At 41.8% G+C, this 16,577-nt stretch overlaps 1 protein-coding gene and 1 non-coding gene across 2 annotated transcripts; one reads left to right on the top strand and one right to left on the bottom strand.

Annotated features, from left to right (window-relative positions):
- The first annotated feature begins 23 nt into the window (after positions 1 to 23).
- On the top strand, positions 24 to 12,815 carry ANKRA2 (ankyrin repeat family A member 2). Its single transcript, XM_041765602.1, has 9 exons — positions 24 to 285; positions 4,177 to 4,569; positions 5,191 to 5,349; positions 7,494 to 7,559; positions 9,867 to 9,964; positions 10,448 to 10,573; positions 10,880 to 10,946; positions 11,469 to 11,549; positions 12,302 to 12,815. The coding sequence occupies exons 2-9, from the start codon at positions 4,281 to 4,283 to the stop codon at positions 12,355 to 12,357; spliced, it is 942 nt and encodes a 313-aa protein (XP_041621536.1). The 5' UTR covers positions 24 to 285; positions 4,177 to 4,280; the 3' UTR covers positions 12,358 to 12,815.
- On the bottom strand, positions 6,072 to 6,216 carry LOC121498260. Its single transcript, XR_005989659.1, has one exon. It is a non-coding gene; the product is annotated as a U4 spliceosomal RNA (small nuclear RNA).
- Positions 12,816 to 16,577: the final 3,762 nt, after the last annotated feature.

Here is a 16,577-nt window from a genome sequence, read left to right as displayed (position 1 = left end):
GCGTGACGCGGCGCGAGAGGGGCGGGGCCGGGCGGCGTCGCCGCGGTGGCCGGGTCGGGTCTCGTCCAGGGGCCGGCGCTCCGTGGTGCTCGCGCCCCGACGACCGCGCGGCGGCGGGGGGGGACCTCGCGGGGCGTCCCGGGGCGGCGACGCGGGGCGTTCCTGCCGCCAGGAGCCGGGAGGAGGTGGCGGAAGTGACGTCACGCTCCCACGCAGCCGGGGCTGGGGGCCTGCGGAGCCCGGGCCCGCAGATGGAAAGGCCTGACGGGCTGTCGGCGGTCGAAGGTAGAGTGGCGGCCCCGCGCCGGTGGGGTGCGCGCCGGGCTGCGGCCCTCGGCGAGCTGGCGGCGGGCGGCGGGGGCGGGGGCGCCTCCTTCCTTTGCAGGCGACCTCGGGTGACCCCGGGCGACCCCAGTCCCGGAGGGGCGGGGCTGCTGCTCCCAGGGCCCCCGGGTCTCCTGGTCCCTGCGCCCCCAGCCGCGCGGCCGGCTCCATCCTACCCCCCTCCCCGCCCGTCCCTGGAGTCTCGGAGGAGCCGCAGGGCCCATGTTCCGTCCCCCGCCTCCTCGCCCCGGTTTTCCCCTCCGAGACCCAGAATTTCATTCCGCTTATAAACCCAGATTTATTTTTTTCTTTAAAGACTTTATCTATTTATTCACGGGACACCCAGGCAGAGGGAGAAGCAGGCTGCATGCAGGGAGCCCGACGCGGGACCTCGGATGCAGGACTCGAACCCGGGACCCCGGGGTCACGCCCTGGGTCGAAGGCGGGCGCTTCATTGCTGGGCCACCGGGGCTTCCCTGTTTATTTATTTTTAAGGATTTTGTTTACTTATTCATGCGAGACACAGAGAGAGAGGCAGAGACCTAGGCAGAGGGAGGAGCAGGCTCCATTCAGGGAGCCCGATAGGGGACTCGATCCGGGGTCTCCAGGATCACACCCTGGGCCCAAAGCAGGTGCCCAATGATGAGCCCCGCAGGTGTCCAAGTTTGTATGATTTTTTAATAAAATATTGTATTTATTTATTCATGAGACACAAGAGAGAGAGGCAGAGGGAGAAGCAGGCTCCATGCAGGGGCCCAGAGGCAGGACTCGAACCCAGGACCCCAGGGTCAGGCCCTGGGTGGAAGACGGGGGCGCTCCACCGCTGGGCCACCAGAGCTGCCCTGTTTATTTATTTTTAAGGATTGTATTATTCATGCGAGACACAGAGAGAGAGAGAGAGAGGCAGAGACACAGGCAGAGGGAGAAGCAGGCTCCATGCAGGGAGGTCCACGTAGGACTCGAACTTGGGACCCTGGAGTCAGGCCCTGGGCCCAAGGCAGGCGCTCCACCACTGAGCTCCCCAGGGATCACCTAAACCCAGTTTTACGATGTTGAAGATGTTTCCAGCCACAAAGAATATTAGAGATGTCTATTTCAACCATCTAAATTGTATAAAGTAATAAAATGACTCTCGGAAATCGTATTGTGATTGTTCCATCCAGGGTCGCACAGGTAGTGAGTGGTGATGTCGAGAAGAAGGTGAAGCTGAAGCTCATTTAGCAAAGCCTTCGCTGGGCATCTTGCAGGATCATTTCAGGATAGAAAAGAATATGGAAACAATGTCAAAATTCAGGTCAGGAAGCGTTTCTGGAACACCTGATAGCATCACACCCTGCCTTGTGTGCAGAGATTAGTAGTGGTCTCCATCCTACATCCCATGTCTTGGGAGTTAAGTGGAAATTTTCAAAAGAATGATAAAATATTGAAAATAGAAATAAGTGCAGTGTGCTAAGAGAGCTTAGGACCCTTGCTCTACGCAGGGGTCTGTGGGAGACGGTTCTTCTCTCAGAAAACAGTTCATATCTTGAGATACATTTTTAAAGCCCTTTGCTCCTCCATCTCCATTTGAATCATAGCTCATTTTCTGTTCTGGTTTCCATCTTTCCTTTTGCTGAAGTATGTTGACTTTGTTACCTGTTACTCCTGTTACTCTTTTTATCACTATTGTTACTATTTGTTATTTCTTCAGCCTTGTCCCTTGGAAGTTTGGATTAGTATAGTGCTGCTTCTTATTTTAGTGGTCAAGGTAATGTAGCCAAAGCCCGGGATGGGTCCACCATAATATACAAGCTCCCGTTTCCTCTTCTCTACATAGGAAAGAACGGTTAACTACCATCACTACTCAAAGGATTGTTATAAGGATCAATCTTGGAAAATGTTTTAAAACCGAAAATAGTGGTCATATGTAAATGTATGGTTTGCCAGCCTCTGTTCCACTGTGATCCTAATGCATTTTTTTTTTTTAAGATTTTACTTATTTATTTGAGAGAGAGAGAGAGAGAGCAAAAGCAAGGGAGCATCAGAGGGAGAGGGAGAAGCAGGCTCTCTGCTGAGCAAGCAGCCCGATGTGGGACTGAATCCCAGAACCCTGGAATCATGACCTGAGCCAAAGGCAGGCACTTAACCAACTGAGCTACCCAAGCAGTCCTGCATTTTTCTTTTTAAATTCCAATTTTAAAACACCCTGCACCCTCTCAAAATTCCTAAGAGGCAGTAAACCCTAAATAAAAAGATGAACCAAATGTTTTGATTTTCTTCCTGTCTCAGGGATTATATGCATTGGGTATTTATAATCTTGGAATTCTTAATTTTTTTAAAGCAGTTTTAGGTACAATAATGAAATTTTCTTGAAATTATATTAAGGTTCTTAGGGAAGTACCAATGATTACTAAAAATGAATTATAAAACAGTAGTAAATGATTCCATAACAGGTGTACTTATGGTCTATGCTTTGAGAGTTTGCATTTATTGAATTCATGCCTTGATTACCTATATTTGAAAAAAAAAGTAGTTCTTATAATTAATTCTTATTTCTTAATACTTTTTACAGAAATTGAGATCTAAAATTTCTAGTTTGATCCTAATACCCTAGAGATGATAAAGCAAAGGAAGCCAATCTATAATCTGTTTGTATAGTAACAGTTTTCATAAAAACCTATATTAAGTTACTACCATTTGAACTGAACAAAAACTGATAAAAAGTATAATATCTTCAGTTCATCATAACCAAAACTTGGTAAAGCCTGTAACCATCCAAGAATCACAGGTGTTGTAGATGCTAGTAGGCATGGGTACAACATGAGTTCTATCTTAAATTCAAACTGAGAGCCACTTGTAAACATAGCATATTAAAAGATGAAGTATAGGTAAGCATTTAAAGTATTCATGAAAGGTTTTTTTTAAAAGAAAGATTTTATTTATTTATTTATGAGAGACAGAGAGAGAGGCAGAGACACAGGCAAGGGGAGAAACAGGCTCCCTGCAGGGAGCCCAATGTGGGACTTGATCCCAGGACCCCAGGATCATGACCTGAACCAAAGGCAGGTGCTCAGCCACTGAGCCACCCAGGTGTTCCAAAAAGGTTTTTTTGTGTTTTTTTTTTTTTTAATTTTTAGCCATTTTAATTAATGAAATGAAGTCTTGGCACTTGAACATTAGAGGTGGTTTAAAGGACCTAATAGTCAATGAAAGGATCACTCACTTGAACTGTGAAAACAACAAATGCCAAATTTTGAGAAAAAGATGCTATTAGGAATTTTTTATGGTGTTTGGTCCCAGCAGGAACTAGCTTCTTTCCATCTTAGTGAAGTGCCTCCAAGTACTCTAGGCTTCTGCAATAGCAGGAATTTTGGGTAGTTCTGGAGGCCGGAAGTCTAAGATCACGGTGCCAGCATGGTTGTGTTCTGGTGAGGGCCCTCTTCCTGGTTCATAGCTGCCATCTTCTAGGTCTATTCTAACTTGGTAAAAGAACATGAAAGTTTATTTTCATTGTTAGCTTGATCTTCTGTCCATTTGGCAATGTTCAGGAAGAGGAAAGGGGAGAAAAGAGTAAAATTTGTTGGAACCTAGTGAGGAAGGTGAGAGTGTTCCTGTACTTAAGTTGGTCTTTACCAAGATCCTGTGAGGTTAATAGTGACACCTCCATTTCCAGGTGAGACTGAGGTTTAGAGAGGTTGAGGGACGTACAGGTTCACACAGCTAACAAGTGGTAAAGCTTGGATTCACACCCAGGTTTCTGCCTCCGAACATTGAATGCTTATTATTATGTTTAGGTGCTTATGAGAGCACTCTTTGCGTACTTTGAATACTTTTACCTAAGTTGATACAATATTTTTAATTTTTTTCTTTCAGATTTTTCAATATCTGAATTCCAAGAACACACTGGATACCACTCCTATAAAACAAAGAGGAAATCATGAAGGAATGTTTTAATTATTGAAACTACAATTGAAATCATGGCTACATCAGCAAATCTGGATATTGGAGCCCAGCTGATAGTGGAAGAGTGTCCCAGCAGTTACAGTCTAACTGGCATGCCGGATATTAAAATAGAACATCAGCTGGACTCAAACGCAGAAGAAGGATCAGTTCAGGGTGTTGCCATGGGAATGAAATTCATATTACCTAACCGATTTGATATGAACGTGTGTTCAAGATTTGTGAAGTCCTTAAATGAAGAGGATAGTAAAAATATTCAAGATCAGGTTAACTCTGACCTGGAAGTGGCATCTGTCCTATTTAAAGGTTGAAAGTTATGGTATAAATATCTGCATTTGTTTTTGTTTTTCTTTGTGTTCATTTTTTTCCCCCATTCTAAACATGAGATTTTTGAGTTTGAGAAGAGAGTTTGGAAGTCGTCTTTTAATATGATTTTTCTAGAATCACACCAAAACCAATAAAATTAAATAATTTCATGTTACATGATGTATATGTTGATTTTTTTTTAATTTTCTTGCTTGACTTTATTTACAAATTAAAATACCCTTTTAATTATAGGAGAAAAAATTATTTATGCCTTTTAAGAAATGAATTATCTTAAATTCCTTATTCCATGAATATTTGATTAGCATCAGCTTCCCATGCTTTAATGCAGTTAAGTTTGTCATCACTTTTGTAGACTTACTTTAATAACGATCTATTGAATAAAAAAAAAAACTGATCTCAGAATAAAATTGCTCAAAATTAGTATAGATTTTTTCTGATACTTTCATGTGATAATACATTTTATAGCAAAGAATAATATCACTTGATAAACAGTTGAAGATGTACCTCACATTTCTTTTTTAATGTAAACATTGACATAGAAATTTGAAATGTTTTGTCATTAAAATATTGTTTCAGTGTGTTCAAATTTATTTTACTTAGCGGAATGCAATATCCATACATCTCCTTCTCCGGGAATTCAAGTAAGACATGTCTACACTCCCTCTACAACAAAGCACTTCTCACCCATAAAACAATCAACTACTTTGACCAACAAACACAGAGGAAATGAAGTCTCAACCACACCTCTATTAGCAAATTGTAAGTATTTCCCACTAATGTACTCAAATATTCTTACTACTAGTATGATACTTTCAAAAGTTTGGCTTTGAAACGTTATTTTCTTTAAATGCATATCCTATTTTGGAAAGCTTATGTGATGTCTTAATAGTTTCACTAATTTAAATTTTTTTTACAATTTTACTGCGTAATCGAATATTTTCATGTTTTATATTGAAAAATTAAAATTTTAATATAGACTTTATACAGGTTTATACAGATACAGGTTTATATTTGTTTATACACATACAGATTTTATACAGGTTTTCTTCTTTTTTTTTTTAAGATTTTATTTATTTATTCATGAGACACACACACACACACACACACACACACACACACACAGAGGCAGAGACACAGGCAGAGGGAGAAGCAGGCTCCATGCAGGGAGCCCGATGTGGGACTCAATCCCCGGTCTCCAGGATCATGCCCCGGGCTGAAGGTGGCGCTAAACCGCTGAGCTACCCAGGCTGCCCTCTTTTTTTTTTTTTTTAAGGGGAAGAGGGGAGCTATGGAGGGAGAGGGAGAGAGAATCTTAAGCAGGCTCCACACCCAGCTCTGAGCTGTTGCAGGGTTCAATCTCAGGACCCTGAGATCATGACCCTGCAGTCATGACCGGAGCCTAAATCAAGAGTTAGACACTTAACAGCCACCCAGATGCCCTTACAGGTTTTCTTTCTTTAAACCTTTGGAGTCTTACTATAACAAACAATTTGTATTCTCAACTTTGTGCACACTAAGACATTGTGAGTGTTTTTCTGTTCTTGGAGTGCAAGGCTTTACATTTTATAGCAATAATCGCGCCTCGGATAAACCTCATTGGCTACGATACTGCCACTGTGCAAAGCTTACATTTTACTTATAAATATAAATTTATAAATTTACTTATAAATTAGATCAGTGCTCAACTAGTGATTTATAGTAAAACCTGGAATGTTACTACAGTAATTTTGAATTTGACTATAATTGTGCATGTGAATATGAAATTAACCCTTTTAAAACCTTGAATCTACAATTTTTTTAAAGTACAGAATCATTCTATAAGAAACAAAATTTAAAAAAAGAAAAAGAAACAAAATAAAGTTTTTCTATATAAATCAGAAAACATTCTGTATAGCATAGGTATGTTAATGAGACAAAACCAGTTAGCAGTTTGATGTTAGGAACTGTATTTGACTATATAATGTAAATGCATCTATATTTTAAAGCATGGTGAGATACATGTTTTTACTTTGGAAACACTGTCTCCCTCCTGATTTTGAATCACATGTATAACATTTAAGCCAGGAGGAGTTCATGACTCTTACTTCACCTCTTAGCCATTTTTCTTCTACTTAACTAAATTTGCATGGGCTTCGTAATTGCTTTCCTTTGTATTAAGGCCACTCAGTCATACGGCTGAAGTCAAGGATCAAGTGATACTAATTTTTAAGATGAACCCTCATAGAATAGGGCCTGTTCAGTTTTATTTTAAAATAAAGATGTTATCTTAAAAAATAAATACATGAACAAATGGATGGATGAGTAAATGAATAAATAAAATAAAGATGTTGTTCTAAAATAGTCTAACCATGATACTTTCGAACTGAAAAGAAACACCTAGAGATCATGCGGTTCATATCCCTCATGTTATAGACAAACGGTCAATCATTTATTCAAGGTCACACAGCTAATTAGCCATAACTACTCTGCATTCAAGAATTTACTCTGAAAGTCATTTTTCCATTTACTACTCAATCCAAAAGTTAAGAAGAACTCATGGAGTCTTGAAATGATAATATTTGGGATTTGTGTTTAGACCCCAAATCCTCATAAGTTTGGATATTGAATTAGCATTTTAAAATTAAATACCTAACCCATTTCTTTTATTGATAAGACAATTTGTGTTCATAACAGCATATTCATTGATAACAGTACTTTCCAGATGTCAGAATTCCGTTTAACAAATATCATTTCTCAGATACAGAATGGCTACTTGTAATGTTAGAATATATTTTAAATTACATTTTTTTAAACAATAATAGTTTTTGTTTTAGAAAAGAGAAGTGCTACACAAAAATGAATGACATGATGAAAGTGTACCCTGCAGGTAGGAAAACATGAAGCTTTTTGTGGTATCATTTCAGCCTTATCTGTTCACCAGTTGGCCGCCCAGGGAGAGATGCTCTATCTAGCTACTCGGATTGAACAAGGTAATAGCCTGTCTTTTTAAATGTACTTAAACATATTTAATCAGATTTATTTTATTTTTGTTGTTTTAATACTGGAAGGTATAAAAACAAAACGAAAAAATAGTCACATAATCTCACCAGGCAGATAATTCTATAGATAGGAAAAATAAATGAATAAATAAAGTATGACAAAGTATTAAAGTTACAGCCTCCCTTATCACCCCAGCCTTTTGCCCAAAAGCAAACATGAATTTCTTATGTTTTCAGGAAACTCTTTTAGAAAGCATTCCTGCTTAATTTTGGAGTTATGTGTGAAAATATATATGTGCTTTTTGTTATGTACACAAGAGGGAAAATACTACGCACACTGCATTGCACTTTTTTTCATTTAATATTTTGGAGATCTTTCCATATGACCACATGAAGAATGATTTCATTCTTTTTTAAGAGGTTCATAATTTTGCACTGTATTGCTGCATACACATATACTGTGTTTTTATTTTGTAACTAGTCTCCTTGGTGGTTGTTCCAGTTTCTTGCTATTAAATAACATTCTTGTTGGCCTCCTTTTTAATTCCTACTAGTTCATATGCTGGGTCAAAAGGATATGGGTTTTCTTTTTTCTTTTTTTTAAATATTTATTTACTTATTTATTCATGAGAGACAGAGACACAGGCAGAGACACAGGCAGAGGGAGAAGCAGGCTCCTCTCAGAGAGCCCGATGTGGGACTCGATCCCACGACCCCGGGGTCACGACCTGAGCCATAGACAGATGCTCAACCACTGAGCCACCCAGGTGTCCCAGGATATGGATTTTCACTTTTTTTTTAATATTTTATTTATTTTTTCATGAGAGACACAGAGAGAGAGAGGCAGAGACACAGGCAGAGGGAGAAACAGGCTCCATGCAGGGAGCCCGACATGGGACTCGATCCCGAGACTCCGGGATCACACCGTGGGCCGAAGGCAGACGTTAAACTGCTGAGCCACTCAGGGATCCCCAGATTTTCACTTTTATATATATATTGCCAGATATTTGTCCTATCCTCATACCAGAGTTAACTCTGGTGAAAAGTGGTATCTCAGACTTGTTGTGTTTAGATTCTTAAAATTAGGGTCGATTTAAGCCTTTTGGTATGTGAACTGCCTAAAATTTATTGATTTATATGACCTCAACTAAATTAAAGAAATTTACATTTTGTTGTTTATGTTGCTTTTTTCTTTTTTCTTTTTTTTTAAACCAGTTTGTCATTTTCCTTTGATTTTCATGTTCTCAACAAAAGCTTAGCATTTTGTAGTGGTAAATTTCCTTTTTCCTTGTTAACTTCTGAGTTTTATATCCTGCTTTGAAAGGATTTTCTACTTCAAGATTATAAGTAAATTCACCCCTTATTCTAGAATTTCTGTGGTTTCTTTTTTTACATTTCAATCTTTGACGCATATGGAATGTTTTGATGTAATGAGATACAGAGCAAGTTGTACTCTGATTTTCATTTTTCACAAAGTTAGCAGTTGTCCCAACATTATTGATTGAATACAGGGTACATGATTTAAAAGGTTGTTTTTTTTCTTTTTAATTGTGCCATTCTTTTATAAGACATGCTTCATTAGTATATTTGTATATAAATACTTGAAGTTTCATTCTCAGTCTTCTAAATAAATTTAGGGGAAAACTGTGGACTTTATAACTAGTAGACTGAATCTAGGAAGCAAAGTGGAGTTCAAGGTAGAATTACATGGTACTGTGTTTCAGATTATTCAGTCTTCATGCAAATAATATTGTTAGCAAACCAGCAAGAGTGAAAAAAATTCCAAGGCAGCAGTGCTAGCTGTAGAGTAGAATATGGCTTTAATAAGATTTTGGGGTTTTTACAATGCATATTTATATAATTCTAAGGGCTGTCATATCTCATTTTGTGTTTCTGCCAACTACGCTTTGAGATAAGCGAAGTATCATTTGGTGCATTAGACAAATGAAGTACTGTGCCTAGAACCACACTGCTACAAAGTGACAGAGCCAGGGCTCAGACTGTGGTTCCCTGATTCTGAGTCCATCTTCTGTGGACTGCCTTGTGCCCAGCATTATGTCTTGCCTGGTAGTTTATACGTCAGAGAATATGCTATTTGAACTGAGTTGTGTGTATGGAAGCACATTTTAATACATTCAGACTACAGGTTATAGCACATAATAGCACTGCAGCTAATAGTCAGCAGGAAGTGAACCTCACTGAATAGTGCAAGCCACCTTTTAGAATGCCAGTATTTGCATAATGATCTTAATAGATGGTTGGTAAATTAGATGACAAAAGTTGTTTTCTTTTAAATAGAAAATGTTATCAATCACACGGACGAAGAAGGATTTACCCCTCTGATGTGGGCTGCAGCACACGGGCAAATAGCTGTGGTAGAGTTTCTCCTTCAGAATGTAAGAAAAATGCCTCGGAAATGTATACGTGTAGTTATTAAGTCTTGAGTAAAGATTTTGTATCTCCAGCCAATTAGATATGATGGGAGAGGATCCAAAAAATTTTGTGTGCTTTTCATACTCTTATGGAACTTGGATCTAGTTGGGCAGACAAGATTAATCATACGTGCAATGGCCAGAGAATTTCATGCCCAGTCCCTCGAAGTGCAGTGGGAACAAAAGCACTGTCGGCCCCGTAGGAGAACTTCGTGGGGGAGATACAGTTTAACTCTGGAGTGAGAGGATAGTTAGCCCTGAGATGGAGGAAGGAAGGAAGGCCTCCAGGCAACCTTGACAATAAGAGCATCCATGAGTAGAAGTTTGTGTTATTAACCCCAGAACATTACTTGACCTAAATACTGAACTGTAATTCTTATTGACAGAAATAACAATATTCTTGTTTATATGAATTGAAAAGTCTTTTATCTCCACTTGACACTCCAGGGTGCTGATCCCCAGCTTTTAGGAAAAGGTCGAGAAAGTGCACTCTCATTGGCATGTAGTAAAGGCTACACAGATATTGTCAAAATGCTGCTTGATTGTGGAGTTGATGTAAATGAATATGATTGGGTGAGTCTCTGATACTGATTTTTAAAATACTGTAATAAATTCTAGGAACTATTTAGTTTGGAGAGACATAATAAATTTTACCAAACATTTGGAAAAATAATTAACTTAGCCAATTAAACACATGGAAGAAAAAGTTAATGGCACAAACTCAATTATTGCTTCTGATCTAAATAGTCTTCACAAAAATATGAAAATTGCCTTAAACTACTTTTACATGCCCAGTTCTTAGTAAAACTTCTCACAGCAACATTAAATTATTCAAATCTTGGTCACCTTGAAAAACTAAATCACCTTTTCCTTTTGCAGAATGGAGGGACACCTTTGCTTTATGCTGTACATGGAAATCATGTTAAATGTGTAAAAATGCTTTTAGGTAAGCCAATAAAAGTGAAAATGTTTAGAAAATACCATGTGAGGACTTTAATTTTTTTACAAGCTGGCCTCCCCTGCTATTACTCAGGAGAATCATTAACTATTATTAACTATGTCAGTCCTGCTGCAGCACCCACTACCAGAGTTGCCCAGGTGAGGAGCAGCTCCATCCTGCAGCGCGCCAGTGCTTAGAGCGTTTGTCTCTGTTGCTTTCCTTTCGAGGGTCAGGTCTGGATCAGGTCTGAAGCTGTTGTCCTTTGCTCTGTCCGCAGTGTTTTCATGCCTTACTTTTGTCTGCGGTTGTTGATGAGTTTCAGCTGTTACAGAGGATGCCTGTGTGTTTGGTGTGTCTTCCTCCTGACTCACCAAAGTGAATTCTGTGTACTTCATGTACTCTGTACTTTGTCAGACCATCCCGAAAATATCCAGTTTGCTGAAAATCTGTCCTACTATACGAGCCAGTAATAGACAAACACATCTACATTTTCATTTTATTTATGCAGATTTTTCTATTTTGATACAGAAAATGGAGCTGACCCAACAATTGAAACTGACTCTGGGTATAATTCTATGGATTTAGCTGTAGCCTTGGGCTATAGAAGTGGTAAGTATTTTAGAACGATCAGGTTTTATTTTAGTTGGTAAAGCTCTATAAACAGTACAGACTAGCAGTCTAAACTATTTTCATCACTTATAGTCATAAAACATGGCATGTCATCCTAACTCCTGACATTAACTTTTAACTGTGGGCAAAATCAACAAATTCTTAAGGTCTAGGAGTGAGTTTATTACTGTTACTTTTCACCAACCCAAAAATTATTTGCTACAAGTACACACCTATTTATACACAAGATTTAACATTTTTGTATCAAATTACTTATAAAATGTTTGATAGTTGCCCTTTCTCTGCTCTTTAGAACACACTTTGTACAAGAACAGAATCCACCACCACCCCCCCTCCATGCCCTCCCTGGTTTCTTACATAGTTGACCCTCCTTTCTAGTCTGCCTGACTTGTGGCCCCCCTTTCCTCTCTGTGGCAGTTTCATATTTGCTAAGACGAATTTGCTCATTAAACATTTTGTTGTATTTTAAAAAAGAAAAAAGAAAAAAAAGAACAGAATCCAATAGCTTGGACAATTACTAAGTCAGTGACAGACTAAGGCTTAAGTAACCAAGTGTTACGTTGCAATCTCGACCATCCTCAGACTAGGAGTATGTATCACCCAGAATATATCCTCAGAATATGAGGAATGACTTTATTTTAAGGAAGAGTTGATGTTAAGTTGAATTTGATAGTTCTGTGTAAAATTTTGTGATCAATCTGCTGTGGTATTGATAAACCTGTCTGTTCTAGTTCAACAGGTTATCGAGTCACATTTACTGAAGCTGCTTCAGAATATCAAGGAGTAGACATAGTTGTCAGGAAGTGTTGTCTGCCCTTCCACTTACTTTTTGGCTCTTATAAATGGTAGTTTTGTTTACTTATAAATTTTTACCTCAGTTGCAAAATTTACTGGTTTTAGTAAGTTTTAATAAATATTCCTCTGAGTAATTCACTGGTTTATAATAAAATTAATGTTGATGCTTTTTTATAAATGTGTTTTACTGCATATTTAAAATTATAAATTAATGTTTTGTGGCATGTAAATTTTTATGGTACAGATAGTTATCTGTCTTTGTATCAAGTGCTGTAATTTAACATTTTCAAAAATTATCTACCCTTTCATCTTTACTCTTGTATTAATTCATGGACTTCACACAGATTTGCTATAAATCTAAAGGAAAAAAATTTGTTATTGTTGAATTTAAAAATGCACAGTGTGATTGTTTACAAAATGATGTTATAAATAAAGTACTTTTTTCTGTTAGTTTGCATGCTAGTTTTTTTTAATTTTATACGATTATTAAGGGATTACTTCAGGATTTTTACTTTAACCCTTCTGTCTTATGAGGACACTCCATTAGATCAAACAATAGAGTTAAATCAAATGTAAAACAGTCAATGAAGACTTGACTGTTATTTTTACAAGTATATTAAGAATAATTTTCTCTTGTAAATAAGTTTTCAGTAGGAAATATAAGTCCTTCAATAAAAGTCAGATATTCTTTAATTCCAGTAAATGAGCAAATAAACCTGTGTTACACCAAAATCTAAAAAAGAGAGCTGTTGGCTGGAATTTGGCTTGACCAGTGAGTATAAGACTTGGGTTACTCACTTCATCTGGAAAATAGATGTTGTGATCATCAGTTGTGATACTTTGGTTGTAAGCCATATACAGTCACCTAATTGAAGCAAAAGGGAATTAAAGAAAGACAAAATGGAGAGGAAAGCTCAAGAAGCAGGCAATAGCAAGGACGGAAACTAGGCCAGGGGTCTCAATCAGGAAAATCATGGCCAGTTATGGTGGATGCCGCCTTGGTAACGTTTAGCTTAAAATCCCTTGTTTATCATTGTGCTCAAGATTTAAGTTCCTAGGAGTCAGAAATGTAGCATGGGATATAAATATCATACTACGTTGATTTTGGAGGGAGAAGGGGATGACTGGTTAGCAATCCACCATTGCCCCCAGACTACCTGGAATGCAAGAAGCAGAGGCTGCCAGAAGGAAAACCACAGAGAAAAGAGAAAAATAATGGATGTTCCTTCCAAAGGCCATCCAGAATCATGTGAAAACATACTAGTGTTTCATCCATTGTCAGGCATATATTTTAAATCAATTTTCTAGCACTTCTGATGGACTTAACCCAAGACCATTAACCCTTCCATTTGGTTCCTTATTAATGATACATACCCATGAAATTTTAGTTCATATTTATATTATAAGGTAACAAAATCCAGTGATCCATTTGGGCATGTCCCAACTGCTTTCCACAACTGAAAAGCAGCCCAAGTGACTTAAGCTGGAATGGAATCTAAAATAACCACTTTTTTTAAAGAAGCAAAAATAAATAAATAACCACTTTGCTCCTGCTCTGATTCTTAAATCAACAGATCTCAGAAATATCTTAAAGAAAATTCCCCTTTCCAGGGCACGTGAGTGGCTTAGCGGTTGAGTGTCTGCCTTTGGCTTAGGGTGTGATCCCAGGGTCCTGGGATCAAGTCCTGCATCCGGCTCCTTGCAGGGAGCCTGCTTTATCCCTCTGTTTATGTCTCTGCCTCTCTTCTCTGTGTCCTCATGAATAAAATCTTTAACAACAACAAAAAAAAGTCAAGTGCCTCTTATGTAGTATTTACTGATTTCACAAATATTTATTCAGAACTTATGTACCAGACACTGCTTGATGTGAGGATAAAATACTGAGTAAAGACAAGACACAGTCTTACCATCATAAGTACTTGCTCCCTAGTATTAAGGCTCATTATCTCCAGTGTGAAATACGTTGATAATAAATCCAGCGCCTTAGTTTACTGAGCAACTACACAGACCAAAAAAATTACTCTATTCAGAAACTTTCATAACATATCTCGGACCTTTAAAAGCCTCAATTATCTGTTCCTCTGCTCCAAGACGAGGACCCTCAGCCCCAGAAAGTCACTGGATTTCACCAAGGATTTCACTAAATCAAGGTAAAACCTTCCCTTTTTGAAGTCTGCAAAATGTGTTAAGGTCCTTGCCTTCTCAGGAAACAACCTTCCTGGGAGGCTTGGGGGCCTCAGTGGTTGAGCCTCTGCCTGTGGCCCAGGTCGTGACCCTGGGGTTCCTGGATCCAGCCGGCATCAGGTCCCTGCATGGAGCCTGCTTCTCCCTCTGCCTGGGTCTCTGCCTCTCTGTGTGTGTCTCTCATAAATACATAAAATCTTAACAAAAGAAAAAAGAAAGGAATCGCTATCTTCATCTTCTCTAAAGGTAAAGGCTCCGCAGATACAAGGCAGGTGGGGCACCGCTTGGCCCTCGGTGCACCTGTGCCCGGGAGGAGGGGGGGCGGGGGGCGCTGACCCCGGGGGCCGCGGGTCCCCCGTTTCTGTGCAGCCAGTGAGACAAGCAGGTGCCTGAGTGGCCTTCCGAGGGTGGAGGGAGCTGCCCCGCGACTTCCAGGGGGCCTGGGGGCGGCCTCCCTCCCCGGCCCGCACCCCGCCAGCCAGAGTGGCCGTGGCTGCAGCCCTGGACCCCTACGCCCCACCAGGCCCCGGCCCTGCCCCCCCCCTGCCCCCGGCCTCCCTCCAGGTCAGGCCGCCCTTCCCCGTCCCCCCTCCTGCCCTTCCACCTGCCCTTCCCGTCCCCCACCTCACCGCCCCTCCTCGCCGCCCCTACCCCCTCCCCTCACCCCCCTCCCCTAACCCTCCCCATCCACCGCCCTTCCCATCCCCTCCTCACTCCGTCCTCCCCCTCCCCTCCTCCCCCTCTCCCCTCCTCTCTCACTCTTCCACCCGCCCCTCCCTTCCCCCTTTCCCCCCTCCCATCCCCCTTCCCCTTCCCCATCCCCCTTCCCTCCCATCCCCCTTCCCATCTCCCCTCCATTACCCCGTCCCCTCCCCTCCCTCCTCCCCTCCCACTCCTCCCCTCCCCCTTCCACCCTTCCCCCCACCTTTCCCCCTCCTCGCCTCCATTATCCCCTCCCCTCCCCCTCCTCACTGGCCCCTCCTGGCCTCTGTCCCCCCTCCCCTAGCCCCACCCCCTACCCCTCACTCCCTCCCCTTCCACCATTCTTCCCGTCCCCCACCTCACCACCCCCTCCTGCCTTTCCCATCCCCCCTCCTCCCTCCCCTCTCCCCTTACACCACCCTTCCTGTCCCTCCTCCTCCCTCCTCCCTTCTGCCCCTCCCCCCTTTCCCCCCTCCCCTTCTCCCCCCTCCCCTCCTCTTTCCAGGGCCCAGCTGTGACTCCAGACTCCAGAAGACCAGCCCTGGGGCAGACAGCAAAGGTTCAGGGCCTCCTCCCACCCTCCCTCCCTGCCTCAACCTCCCCCACAAACCTTCCCCAGAGGAGCCCTGGCCCAACACAGTGCATGCACCTATGACCAACCCTCCCCCGGCTCCCGGGGCCACCACTCTGGTCGTTCCTCCATCCTGTGGAGCAGGTGTGGCTGCCAGGCTGGGCTACGACTGTCCGGCTGAGAGCCCCGGACCCCCTGACCCCAGTAACGGATCCCCACGTCTTTCTTTCTGAAAGTGCCGTCTAGGCCAGCTTTACAGGACGCAGTCACCCTGCTGAGCCTAACACCTTCTCCCCAGGCCCCACCCGACCAGCGCCCTTCTCTGCACCCCTCTTCCTCCCCGGAGGCCCTCCTAGGGACCAGGCTCCTTGGGGGAGCCTCTGCTCAGCCTCAACTCCCCTCCGGGAAGGTCAGTTCACACCCTCGTGTCCTCTCACCCCAAGCAAGTTGCCAGCCCAGCACCAGTACAACTGCCATTGTCACCGAGGCACTGGGGAAAGAACTCTTTGCACCATGAAGAAAATGCCTTCACATCTGAATCATTAAAAAAAATTATAGTACTTGGACTTTTCTGTCTAAAATCACAGGGACTCCCGTCAAACAAGAGTCAGGGGGCCATGGGCCCGGGAAGCCGTGGGGGGATGTTTCCCTGGGTGTCTGCTCTGGGCTGCGAGGGTTTCCGACCCGGGCTCTTGAGAGGCTCTACGGGAGGGCAGGCACAGGTGACTCCCGGTGACCAGGCTGTTGCCTGGCCC

The sequence above is a fragment of the Vulpes lagopus genome, chromosome 8, assembly GCF_018345385.1.
Source record: "Vulpes lagopus strain Blue_001 chromosome 8, ASM1834538v1, whole genome shotgun sequence".
Classification (NCBI taxonomy): domain Eukaryota; kingdom Metazoa; phylum Chordata; class Mammalia; order Carnivora; family Canidae; genus Vulpes; species Vulpes lagopus.
The sequence above is the reverse complement of the archived record's forward strand: the minus strand, read 5'-3'. Positions and strand labels throughout refer to the sequence as shown.

Bases quoted from the DNA above. Each gene is read 5' to 3' on its own strand.
- ANKRA2 (XM_041765602.1), top strand. From the start codon at position 4,281: ATGGCTACATCAGCAAATCTGGATATTGGAGCCCAGCTGATAGTGGAA. The intron at 5,350-7,493 runs GTAAGTATTTCC...GTATCATTTCAG, and splicing joins CACACCTCTATTAGCAAATT to CCTTATCTGTTCACCAGTTG. The intron at 7,560-9,866 runs GTAATAGCCTGT...TCTTTTAAATAG, and splicing joins AGCTACTCGGATTGAACAAG to AAAATGTTATCAATCACACG.